General features: G+C 38.5%; 1 protein-coding gene across 2 annotated transcripts in view; it reads right to left on the bottom strand.

Annotated features, from left to right (window-relative positions):
* Positions 1-14,100, bottom strand: part of OVA5 (Lysyl-tRNA synthetase, class II) — a 126,488-nt gene that overhangs the window by 90,760 nt on the left and 21,628 nt on the right. For both annotated transcript variants that reach the window (XM_087661272.1, XM_087661271.1), the window contains one exon: positions 9,530-9,641. In XM_087661272.1, coding sequence (XP_087517398.1) covers positions 9,530-9,641 — 112 coding nt within the window. The remainder of the gene's footprint in view (positions 1-9,529; positions 9,642-14,100) is intronic.

Here is a 14,100-nt window from a genome sequence, read left to right as displayed (position 1 = left end):
TTAATTTATGTAAATCCTCCCATTTTTGGAGGAAATTAAAGATAATGTCTTTGTTTCTATCTTTTTCCTCCCCATGAAACTGAGGGGGTTTCATGTCTTTTAATACTGGGTTATCCCTAAGCTTTTGGTGGGGTTCCCTTGGGTCTCACATAATAACATTTGCATCTTTCGATGAAGATGGAATATATGAGGCCTCTTCTTTACCTTTATCCCTTTCGACCCTTTCTAGCAATAAGATTAATTGGATTTTATTTCGGTGAGTGCTTGAGTTAGCAACTCCATTAGAACCCCCTGTGCTTGCACACGAGTGGTTAAATCATCAAATTGCTCTCGTGTAGCAAAAAATTCTTCCCAGTGTTCTTGCATTTCAATTTCATGGGGATCCCCCATAGGGTGGTCCCCGGAACTAGAGCCTTCTGTTGCACCCTCTCTCTCTCTTTCCCCCCCATCTATACACTGGAATTGGAAAGAAAATGTAAGAAATTTGCAGGCAAAGATGGGGCATCTCCCTGTACTGCATCCGCCTAATTCCAGTTTTCAACACGTTGGGAATTCCAAAAATTCGATGCGGTGTCCAAGGCTGTAAAAAGCTTCCACAGCAAGCCACTCAAAAATTCATCTTCTTTCTCGTCGCGAGATCGCAAGCGCTTGCGTTAATCAGCTGCTCCTGACTGAGTGGATGTTAGGCTCCCGCGATGTGGGGTCTCAACCGTAGTGAGAATATCCCCCTTTTCACTACGTCGAGAGAATAACCCTTTCGGATTTGCAAATCACAGAAAAATTTTCAGGTGGGTGGATGTCACCAGCCACGTGTACTAAGATGCGGGCCAAGCTTGGACACGGCCCTTAGTAGCAACGCCTATCTCCAGGTCATAAATGGACAAGATCGTTGCCGCCCGTCTCCAAGTCGCGAATGGACGGGATCGTTGCCGCCCGTCTCCAAGTTGCGAGTGGCTCTGATACCAGTGTTGCTGGACTGTCTTTATGCAATCGCCCTAAGACAGGAAGCAGAAGAACTCTCAATTCGCCACCCAGCCACGCTCAAGAAGATGCCGAAAGAACCCAATGTATCTCCTCTTGCCAACTGTCAATTCCTAGCGAGTTATACTATTTTATAACTCACTTACTTCTTAAGTCCCCCCGAACCCCGTACGGGCGCCCAAGGCCCCCGGACGGACATCTCTTGTGTTGTTTCCCCATAAGTTGCATTCATTAATGTAGCATTATGCTTACAATAATTACTATTAAATCAAGTCACTACCACCCTATGCGAGAAGGAAGATTGGTTTCAACTTTGTTTGAGAAACTCAAAAAACATAAGTTGGTTAATGCAGAAAAGAGTGATTTCTTCATGTCAAAGATTCCCTTCTTAGGGCATATTGTCTCAAAAGATAGTGTTAGGTCCTACAAAAGTGAAAGCCATTCGCAACTAGCCTCATTTGAGAACCTTGCATAATGCATGCAGCTTCTAAGGGCTCTATTTGTACTATGGAAGGTTCATACACCATTTGCTCAAATTGCTTCAATCCTTCGTACATTGCAAAAGAAGAAAGTGTTAGCAAATATATCAGCTCATGTGTGAGTCTATGCATGCATTACGATTGGGCATTATTTAGAATATTTTAGGCATTTTTTATGGTCTTCATTTTGGTCATATTTAGCATTTATTGCTAGCCAACTTGATCATATTGAGAACATATCTTTGTCCTATTTATTCAGGCTCTTTCTCCTCGGTCATTAAATCACTCATCATCACACTTGTGGATCTTCTGTTGGGAAGAGAAGCCAATGCCAGCGCCCACAACCATTGACTCACTATTGTATGTGATTGACGGAGGCAGATGTTTGACAATGTCTTGTGGATTTGGATGATGAAGTTGCTTGCTTGTTTAAGCACATTCCTTCAAAGGACCGCAAAAGGCTTACAACCCATATGTAGAATGCTCTTATCCCTCTTTCTTATGCAGATTTTTCTAATCAGCTCCAAACTTCTTCGATCTGTACAGGTCCTCACATTAGGAAGTACTCTCAACTAGTCTAGTTGTAGGGAAGGATAACTGGAGTAGAGGATTTGTCTTCTAAATGGATGATACAGATCCATAGCCTAGAGGACAAAATTACCATGGAATACAATATATTGCGTATCTTGAGCAACATCCATCCATGACTCGAGTGAAGCAAAATAATCTAAAACATAATATTCAGATTGCTGCAAGACTTATGAAGGCCTTACTCGTGTTGGATATATGGATTCCATTTCCCGAGCATACATCTAAGTTCTCATCTGTATTGTGTTCTTCAATGTTCCTTTCTCTTTTATCTTGTGTTCGGCAGTTTATTACAGCACATGTTTATGCTTACATTGCTACGTCCACTCCTGATATGGTATCACATTTCAAGTTCTGTGTTCCTGCTGTGTTTTCTTTGCTGATTTCAGGATTTTTTTGACCATTACTAATCAAGCAACTATTGTTCCAACTAGGCAACCTGTTTTTCCTGCGTTTCTCCTGACAGCAACATCCGTACAGCCTGTGTCAACACCTCTATTGCCTATGTGTTTGTTCGAGCCTACATTTGGGTGTCTCTACATCTCCTCATAACTGAGCAACCACAATATCAGGCCGTTTTTGCTGTTTCATACAGTTTTTGACTTTTTTTTTTACTCTTTGCAGCAGATTTCTTATTGTTTTGGTCAGATTTTGGTGAATACTGCATGTGAACTCTCAATTTTTGCATGCTTGTGGTTTGGCTATGTATCCTCTCCGAATACCTTCTTTTCTCTCCTTATCTTCTTATCCTCTACAGATGGCTCCTCTATGCACATCCACTGATGATAAGTTACATGGACCTGACTATCTCACTTGGAGTACTGTGATGAAAGCTTGTTTTGTGCAAAAGCGATTATGGCATGTCGTATGTGGAGCTATTCCTCGTTCTCCACATCCTACTCCAAAATCAGATGATTTTTACGAAGACAACCATGAGGAAGCAATGCTTACATGGGATTTGGGCGATGCCTGTGCCTATTCGGCCTTGCTTCGGTGTATTTCTAAAAAAGTCCTCCCAGTGGTTACCTCCTGCAAGACATCTTCTGAAGTATGGATGAATTTGCAGCTGCTGTACGCAGCACCTTCCTCTATGAGGACAGTCACTCATTATGGACTACTCCAACAAATTACGTTTGAGGCCAAAGATACTATTCAGACTTTTCTACTTTGTGTGACCCAAATCCAAGACCAGCTTCGGCAAATGCTATCTACCCTTCCAGAGGCTCATCTTATTGGACTCGTACTCTTCAAACTCCCTCAGGTGTTTGATGGAGTGGCCAATGCTTTGAGGGCGCAGACATCATCCATTCCTGTCAGTTTTACACATATGACCTCACTGCTACATGAGCATAAGGTGTCTTTGAGGTCACGGGAGTGGCTTTCATCATCTTATGGAGATTCCAATGAGGCTTTTGCAGCTTCAAAGAAGGGTTTGAAAAAGAAGGCCCAATGTTACCACTGTGGGAAGAACGATCCACTTCTAACAGAAAGTTTCATTCACATAGGCTAATAAGGAAAGTGCAGCATTCAATAAGCTAAAAGAAAAGCTTACTTTGGATCCAATGTTGATCTTACCAAATCTCCAAAAAGCTTTCTTTGTTCAATGTGATGCATATTGGAATAGCATTGGTACAGTTCTAATGCAAGAAGGCCATATTGTGGCATATAAGAGTAGAATTTTAGAAGGTGCTAAGAAAAATTTACAAGTTTATGAGAAAGAGTTGCTTACTCTAAATCATGCTCTTTCTACATGGAAACACTATCTGCTAGGGGCTGATTTTACTGTATATATAGATAATCAAACTTTACAATATTTTCTTACTCAAACTAAGTTATTTAAGAACAATATGCGATAGGCCAACTTTTAATCCATGTTTCACTTTATAGCATATCATCATGAGTTAGATGAGGTGCACACACAATATGGAAAGGATGAGGACTTTACTAGTCTATGATATTTTATCAGATGGTCAATAACACAAGCATTATGCTCTTAAAGAGAGCTTTCTTATGATGCATAATCAATTATGTGTTACAAAGCAATATAGGGCCAAGGTTATGCTTGAAATTCATGTACCTCCATATGTACAACATTGTGGCATTGATGCATTGGTGAAAACAATTGAGACTTTCTTTTATCGGCCATCTATGAAATGTAATGTGGATCACTTTGTACACATATGAATTATATGTCAAAAGGTCAAGTTTGACCAACTGAGGACACTCAGTTGGTTGTAGCCCTTGCCTATTCCTCATAGACCATGGGACAACATAGCCATGAATTTTATCTTTGATCTTCCTAGGATACCTACAAGCAATGATGATATATGGATCATTATTTACAAGTTTAGCAAACAAGCTCATTTCATTCCAAAAAGGAAAAAGATAGCTGCAGATCACATGGCAAGATTGTTCATACAAAACATCTTTAAATATCATAGCATACCACAGTCTATTGTGAGGGACAATGATCCTCACATGACAAGTCTCTTTTTGAGAGCCATTTTTCAAAATATGGGTACAACCCTAAAGTTATCATCTTCTTTTCATCCACAAATACATGGGCAATCTGAAGAGGCAAATGCTATTTTCTTAGATCTTTGGAAATGTTATGTGTCTGAGTTTAAAACCAAACGGAAACAATTTTTGCTTCTTGTGAAATAAAGCTTATAACAACACACTACACAGTTCCACTAGTAAGGCACTGTTTGAGATTGTGGAAGAGAGTAAGAAAGTTTCACCCGTTTTGCATACAAAATATAAGATCTTCAAGGTCGACAAGTATGTCAAGAGTATGGATAAAGCTTATACTAAAGTAAAGAGAGCTCTCCAAAGACTCAAGAAAACCAAAAGAAAGCAGTGATCATTACCACAAAGCTTCGGAATTTATATAGGGTGATTGGGCCTTCTAACATAAAAAGGCCGAGTCAAAGAAAATGAAGGGCAAAGAGCGTCTTTTTATTGAACTCCTCATGAGGTATTATAGGCTGTTCCAAGTGTTACAAAAGATTAATGAGATGGCTTATAGGTTGAAGCTACCTAATAAGTTGAAGATTCGCAATGTTTTTCATGTGTCTTCTTAGGCCTTTCTATGGTGGTGATGTGTCTAATGATATCAATGATGAGATGCAACCAAAGGTTGAGGAACTTGATGAAACCTTGACTCATATGCAGATATCAGCACATAAGGAAACGAAGGTCAAGGGTAAAGTCTCTCGTCACTATTAGGTAAAGTTTCATAGCTATACACTGCTTGATGCAAAATGAATGGAGAAGGAGAATTTGGTAGAATCATCTCATTTGTTATAACTTTACCTTGATGCTTTTCAATTGGAACCGGCGAGCTCAATCAAACTCAACTTGGAGCATTGCATAATGCTCAAGAAGACAGTGGTGCTTCTACTTCCATGATACAAATATACTCACATATCTAGAGGTTGTTTTGAGATCTTTCAGATTCCGTAGAGATACTTCTATGATTAGCCTACTAGACACTTATGTTTCTACAATTCTGCTTGGTTATTCACTAGTGTAGTGAGTACCATTTTGATAGTCGTGGCCCATGGACATGTATAATTGTAATTGCTTGTATATTTAGTGCAATATCTACCATCTTTAAAATATGTACATTGCCACATCATAGAGTAAGAACAGCGTGCTTGGAAACTTTGAAACATGCGTTGATAATTGTACATTCATAGTATGGAAGTAACAACATGCTTGGTTACTTGGAAACATGTATGAACAATTGTGCATTGACAATACATGCAATAACGGCAATATGCTTGGTTACTCGAAAGCATGCAACAATAACAATATGCCTGTTGTTGAAAGACATGTAGTAATAGCACTATGTCTAGTTGCTAAATCATATATTGATCATTCGTATGTTGTGTCAAATCTTAATTAAGTGCAATCGGAGCCGCTTGTGATATTTCAAGAGAAAAATATATCACCAAATTGAGAAATAAACTTTATTATTTAATTTAACTTCATGAAGATTTCTAATTGAAATGGACTTTAATTCTAATACCCCTAGCTCTTGGCATGGTGACTGTTACAAAGACAATGAAGGATTTGACATAGGCTATACAATGGACAACTATACAAACTATGTGGTACAAAAGCAAGGCAAAAGTAACAAGATGCAATGTTTAACTTTTGTTAAATTGAAAGTTTGCACCTTGAAATTTAGTTACATTTAAAAGTTTTTTCCAATAAGCAACTCACTTAGGGCACTTAAGACACTTAAGTTATTAAGCTTACTTAGGGCACTTGAGTTATTAAGCAAACCTTGAGCTAAAGTTTCAACTTTCATCTAGTAAGCAGCTCACTTACGATTAATGACTAAGCCATTAATTAGCTCTTAATCTTAAACGAGATTCAATTAGGAGCAATTGGTTACTCATTTAAAAAGCTTATCTTAGCTATTTGGGGCTTCTCTTCTCTCACTTTGAGCAACCCAAGTTAAAGAACAACCATTCTTCTCTTCTTTGATACAAAAATTACACATTTCGCCCATGGAATATAAGCTAACAGCATGGATGGAGCATGGATAGCAACCATCTTCTCCTCCTCATACAAGGATTCCATTGGGTAATCTTGTAACTCCAAACACAGCAAGGTATGCTACTATTTTTAAAACTAAAAATTAGAAAAACACATTATTACAGCACCACAGATTGAGATTCTCTCTTCTTTGGGTTGGGCGATAAAACCCTACCATCGTTGCACCCCACCATCAATGCACCTCCACTACTTGGATGTGCAAAAGCTGAGGATCTAAAGAGATAATATGTATCTATATTTGAAGATCCTCTCAATGTGGTGTGTTATTTGACAAGTGGAATGGTGAAAGATATAAATGCAGATAATGACAAAAATGAAGATGAAACACTAACATCAAATTGATTATGAGATACAACACTCACAAAAGGAAAGCTAAAATATATAAATTTTATATTATATCAACCTCTACGTATATTAACATACAAAAATTGATCCATAGTCAACAAACTGAAATCTATCTTCTTCATATAACGAATTCCGAAATCTAACATAGATACAGAAGAAAAATTAAAAAAAGTAACAAAGGTAGAAACGTTTATATCTTGCACCAAAGTGGATATATTAGGTTGAAAGAATGTAAAATACTCTGAATCTCTTTCTCCAATAGTGATGGCAATCCCTAAGGAAGGCTCCAAGAATCCTACAATATCTTCAAATTTATGCACAACATCTAAGTCATATTTAAGTTCAATGGCTTGCTAGGCTTAATATATGAGAACCAAGTCTTACTCAGCCCATGAAATCTCAAAGGGTCTATAGACACCATGATAGTCAAAAGTCTCTCCACTAGTGTCAAAACCTTATTGGGCAAGTTGTAAAATCCATTTCCACTCAATTCTTGACATAGGATGTTCTGGAGATTGAAATAGTGTGAAAGCATTCAAAGTCATCTTTCCTCTGACAATTCTTGTTTCTAATGACAAGCTTTCTGATCAAGAGCCTAGATTTCTTTATAGAGTATTTAGCTTTGATATCATGTAAAGAAATACTCAAGCACAAATTACAAACACAATCGTACAATAAAGCACAAACTAATAAAATAACTCTGTAGAGTTAGAATAACTCAAAGACAATAAACATGGAAGATGAATTAATTAAATAATGAATAGATACAATGCACAATGCAGTAAATACACTATAAAGAGTAAATACATAGCCTCAAACTCCCGTATTCCTAAAGCACAAGGGCAAAAAGTATGGGCTGGAGAGTATGTTGCACTCCATACGGATCTTGAAACACAGCAGGCGGCCTCCGGAAGTTGTCAGCAGCTACATACACAAATCTATAGAGTCTAGAGCAGGCTAAACATGCAGTGGCAGCTCCAAACAATGGAACAGTCGACTGGAGATCATCTAGGAGCTGAAGGCAGGAGCAGATGGCAGCAAAACACAGCTATCAGCTCCCCTCGAGGTGACAGTGACTGTTGTGGACTGCAAATGCAAGCTGCACATGAGCTGGCAGCAGCAAATGCAAGTGTCTAGGAACTCTTTGACTCATGGCAATGACTGAAAACAGTGTGGACAGGCTGGAAAGCTGCCACCTGCTGTGCAAATACAAGGTCAGGAGGCTGGAGACTGATCACCGGGAGCTGATGCAAGTTGGTCTCCACCACATACTGAGGTATCTGCCACGGAGGAGTGTAGACAGCAATGGAGATGTAGGCATCAGCTGAAGGAGAACCTGAAAATACAAGATAGGCAGAGTAGACAGGCTACCTTCTATTTATAAATGAGTGGATCCTCCCAGATTAGAGTCTAGCTTATGGGAAATAGACACTCCCTAGGAAAGCAGTCATCTAGTGAAACTTTTGATACTAAGCATGTTTTGGGTTGTAATAAAGAGCCAATTGATATATAATGCGTTTTTTTACTCGACAATCTCCAGCCTGTAGTGAACACAAATACCAAAGGGGAACTTTCCAACTGCATTGCACAAACATTCGTGTACATAGATGAAAAATTGCTTGACATTTTTTATGTGTACAGTTTTCTTGTAGGCATTGCATGAACTTTCCTTGCTTGTGCAAGCTTTCTCTAGTGACAACCAAGCAAAACCCTTGATGAAGTATGAGGTATAAGCCTACATTTGTAACATTGTAGCTCCTAACTATCCACTCGAGCATCACAACCAACAAGCACATTTTTCAAATTTAAAGAGTGCAATCCATAAGGAAACATCTTAATCCCAAAATCTCAAAAATGTAATGGGATTTTGAATCTTGCTTTCAACAAAAATCAATTGTATATGTAACTCTAAAGCAAGTTCACAAAAAGTTAGAACCTTGAAAAGAGAGCCAAAAATCAGCAAAGCTGGAAAACACGCACAAAAGCTGAAAGGCTTAACACAATACTATAATAGACAACCATACAAATCAGCTTGCTTTCAGGATAGGTTTCATTGCACAACTACTTGCCCTCTTTTAAATAGATAAAAATGCAGATAGTTTATCTAACCCTTAAAAGCAAAGCCAAAAAACTAGCTTACAATTATTATAAAGCCATGCACTCAAAAGTAGCTTACAAACATTATAAAACAGTGCACATTAATGTGGCATTTTAACCAAAACATAATACAAACGCTAGAAAATGTCAAAAAAACAGAGCCAAAAAGTGTATGCTTTATCATGTTAATACTACTCACTTTCCATCATCCCCGAGGAAACCAAAATGGTAGTTAATCAAAAACCAATCCTTAAACATTGTATAGTATATGCTATAGAGAAAGACCAATATTTCTATAATAAAAGAGAACATCTAATTGCTTGACATGGTGCTTTATACTACTTTAGCTTATATTGTTCCTTTCTGGTGTTACCTTAATCAAACACAAAAGAAATAAAAGGAAAGAAATAAGAATTGAGCTATTAGTACAAGCATCTTAGAAATTTTAATTTTTTCAATATTGTGTATACCTTTCTCTGTACGCTTGATTGTGCCACAAGCACCCACGATGTCTCCAATGTCTAAGAATCCCTTTATATGCTCATATTTTTCATCAAGAAGTATAGTTTTATCACAATAAATCTGGACCACAATGTAACTAGTCAAAAGGAATGCACCATGGTATGTCAAGTGATTTGCCATTAAAATAATCAAGCTAAAGAAATAAATTGCATGGTGTACAAAAAGAACACTGATATATACTTAATAATTGATTGAGATGCAACCACAAGAAAAATGAAACTCAAGCACAAACTAATTTCTCCTGGATTTGGCAAAGATTATATGTAAAAATTGCTGCCAAATATATCTGGATGAAAAGCATTATCAAACTTTATGGTGAATTCTTAAACAATGTAAAAGATAGTCATATAGAATACAGTATGAATGATGCAAGCGATTTAAAATACAAAACTTTTGTCTTTAAATTAAAATGAGATTAAGCCATTGAAAGAGGGGAGTCAAGGTAAAATGAGCAAGGGTCCTACATACAATTGACTTTAAGATGGCCTTAATTAACCCCATATTTATATTCCCAATAGCAAGATCTGTAAGTAGCTGGTACAATAAGGAATTTTGCACTTATATCTTTAACAAAGTCAATTTGTATATTGATTGCCATAAAGAAAATCCAAAAACTCTATTCCTCCCTGTTCATATGTTGCACATAGGTAAGGCATTTCATTGAGAACCTCATAAAAATGTATCCACCCAGAATTCATTATTTGACGATGGACTTGAGCGGGACAAAGTTTCATTTGTGCACTAAAATGACTCGAAAAACAAGAACTCCTGAAAAAACCTTTGAGATGGGTGGAGCAGATAGGCCCTCAGCCACACCGATGATGGATTGAATAAAAACCTTCCCATCTTTTTTTGGCTTTGGCTTTATGGGACAAACCTCCTTCATGTGATCCTTCCAACCACATGTAAAACTCTCACCTCTCTTGTTAGAAACGTCAATCGCAATCTAGAGTCAGAACTCTTAACTCATCTCAACACTACAACTCCACTTCCCAATGAATCTTAGCCTTCTTTTCATGTTGTCGCTATTGAACACTCTAAGAAGCTTTCCTAGTGGCACATGAGCTAGAATGAGCCAATCACATACACTTGAAATACTAAACTAAAACCTCTGTTTGCTTCTGCAATCCTTGGTTAAACGGGTATACAATCTTATACCACAATTCAGCAAAAGGTGTCTAAAAAAGAATCATTCTTACTTCTTGCAGTAATGTGTAAAAATTACACGGCACATTAGAGAATCTAAGCAAAGAGTAGAGAACACACAACAAATATGAGAAAAACAGAGACTACTTTAACTTCAAACTAACCGATACAAAGATGGCTCTGTCCACCCGTGCACTTCCACTATGACGCTTAGATGGTGATCCAGGCAAATGATAAGCGAAGAGCTTAAGGGTAGTTGGAGCAACTCTGATTGGATGAAAGATAGTTTTTTTTTTACAATGGCTTTAAAAGGGACTTCATTTTATAGCCCGAGAAGGTAGTCTCATCAGCATATCCGACCATATTATGAACCTTCTATAGTCGACTAGGAAATATTCTACCTTCCTGTTTTCCTGCAAAAAGGTGGGGACTTTACATTGACCTCCATAGGTCTACCTATCTCCTTACACTCAGTCATGCAAAATGCTTTTAAGATCTCCCATGCTTACTTCTTTTGAGAGATGAAGATTTTGCTAGGCTCTTGCCAAACTTCAATCCCCAAACAATAGTGCAACAAGCCAAGTCTATCATTTCAACTTAGAGCTCAAAGCCTATTGAGTTTGATGGATCATATTTTCATAGTCACCTGTAATAAGAAGGTTATCCACATATAAGACAATCAACACAGACTTTTCACCATCCCTGTAAACATACAAGCTAGCATTTGAGACACATCTTTTGAAATGCAAGCCTAAAAAGAATTTATCTGTCTACTACTACCATACTCTAAGGGCTTGTTTCAACCCATACAATGCCTTCTTTAGCTTACAAACTTTGTTCTTAGAATGCGAGACCTCAAACCCCTGTGGCTGAGTCACATCCACCTCCTCCTTGAGGTTACCATTCAAAAATCCTAATTTAACATCCATTTGGTAAACTGGCCACCCCTTATGAGTGGCCAACAGAAGTACTATGTGAATAGTGGTCATTCTAGCAGTTGAAGCAAATGAATCTTGAAAATCAAATCCTTCAACATGTAAAAATCCCTATGCAACTAATCTGGCTTTATACTTTTCAAAGCTGCCATCAACCTTGTACTTTACCTTCCAAACCCAATTGGTGCCAATAATCTTCCTCTTTTCTGGCCAATCCACTAGCTCCCAAGTATCATTCTTCATTATGCACTCATACTTGTAAAGAAATACTAACACAGAAACCTAAACAGAAACCGTATGACAAAGCACAGACTGATAAAAGAACATAGGGTTAAGGTAACTCAAAGACAATGAACACAGTGAATGAATGAAGTGATATGACTATTGAATATACGATGCTCATGCAGCAAACACACTATGCAGTGAATGAATATTGAACCTCGAACTCCTGTATCTCAAGGATCAAGGCAGGGATAATGAGCTAGAGAGTGTGTCGTACTCTGAACGAAACCCGAATCACAGCAAGGCAGCCTCCAGATGTCGAACACCAGCAAACGCAGCAATAAGAAGTTGGATCTGATGCAAACAACAATGAGGAGAGAGAAATACTAAAAACACAGGCTGCATGAGAGAGAAAGACTAAAAACGTAAGCAAGACAACCTCCAAGAGAGAGAAAGACTAAAAACGTAAGCAAGACAACCTCCAAGAGAGAGAAAGACTAAAAACGTAGGTTGCAAGAGAGAAAGACTAAAAACACAAGTAGGACAACTTGCAAGAGAGAAAGACTACCAAACTCAAGCTGCAGATGACGTGGCAGGCAGTACGGCAGTAGGTCTATGCAAGAACAGCAATCGCCTGGCTGGGATCAGCTCCAAACTGTGAGAAGAGGGCTGGAAATCAGCCGCTAACTAATGTAAACCACAATGGATACCTTTGGTTGAGATGTCCTCTGCAAACGGGTTATAGGCAGCAAGCTGAAACACTTGAAATCCGCAAAAAAGAGATTAGGACTGAATGGAGGACAGCATACCTATTTATAGAAAGTTTGGGCCCTCCCAAAAGGTTTTGTACATGTGGGACACACAAACTCTCTAGGATTGTATTTCTTTTAAATAAACAAGATTTCTTCATTAATTAAGCATAATTTGAAACTGTTTATGTAAAGCTAATGAATTTTAGCTCAACACCCCCTCTCGAGCCCAACAGCAATGCCACGAGAATAGAGGCCAACCAAGCCCTTGCTTTGTTTATCTTTTACCCCAAGGCATCCCACCCCAAAGCAGCCAAAGCATCGGACAAAGGGTGCGCGTCGACTATCAAGTAGCCTACTAAGACTACAAAGGCGATGGTTATCTTACCAAGAGAGCCCAAGTGATCACCCCAGAGAGAACAGGGCATTGGACAAAAGATACACATCGACTACCCAATGACCTACCAAGCCCTATAACGGCGGATAGAATCAGCTATGAACTTTTTTTTTAAAAGAGCTTTTTAGGTTTGATAGATTAAGCATTAAGTAAGGGTTTCAAATCAGTTTTCGTCCTATTCAGTATCCATGTCCCAAATGAGAGAGTGATAAGGGATGGTTAGATCCAAGACCTTCAAAGAACAAGTATACTATCCCTACCATTACTGGGTGTCGGTAGCGAAGAAAATGACTAAGATGTGTATATAGCAAATATATCAAGCAAGCAAAGCAAGCTGGGAAAGACTGTCTTGGAGACTGCCATGTACAATGCCACAGATATGGTGGATCCTAGAGTCGACCACTCCAAAAGACCGAAAAGGGATAAATGCGTACAAATGCATGTTTACATAAACAGAATGCCAATGCATGGGGTAATGCAAAGGGAGATGCAAGATATCATGCTCATGCAAAATGCTATGCAACGGTGCCACTTGGATAGTGTCCTCGCAGGGAAATTGTCCGCTTATCCAAGTGCCCTTTTACAATCATGTCATCTTGACATTGCGGATGAAGTTACAAATGTCCATAATACAATACAAAAGAATAAATGAATGTAATGTCTAAAAAACTGTAAGTATCATCACTGTCACTATCAAGAGTAGAAGCCGCCTCCTCTCAAATTGGAAGGGAAAGCAAGAGGGAAGCACCCTCTCCCCGTCAAGCTAAAGAAGTGGGGGAGAGTATACCCAAGCCGATCTTAGGTAGCAAGTACTGAAAAACCTGCCGGTTGATCACCTTGGTCAAGATATCTGCAAAATTATCTCATGATGGAACAAACTCTAAGCGAATAGTGACTAGCTCAACTTGCTCTCTCGAAAAGTGGATATGGACTTCCACATGCCATGTCCGTGGTGTGATGATCTGATTGTCCGCAAGGGCAATGGCACTCTGGTTGTCGCAGTAGACAACTGTGAGAGAGTCACATGGAAAGTAAAGTGCCGCCAGTAAACTCCTCAAATAGATGGCCTC

The sequence above is a fragment of the Lygodium microphyllum genome, chromosome 21, assembly GCF_053477565.2.
Source record: "Lygodium microphyllum isolate KBCC chromosome 21, Lygodium_microphyllum_v1.1.10, whole genome shotgun sequence".
Classification (NCBI taxonomy): domain Eukaryota; kingdom Viridiplantae; phylum Streptophyta; class Polypodiopsida; order Schizaeales; family Lygodiaceae; genus Lygodium; species Lygodium microphyllum.
Note: the sequence above shows the minus strand (reverse complement) of the source record. Positions and strands in the feature narration are given on the sequence as shown.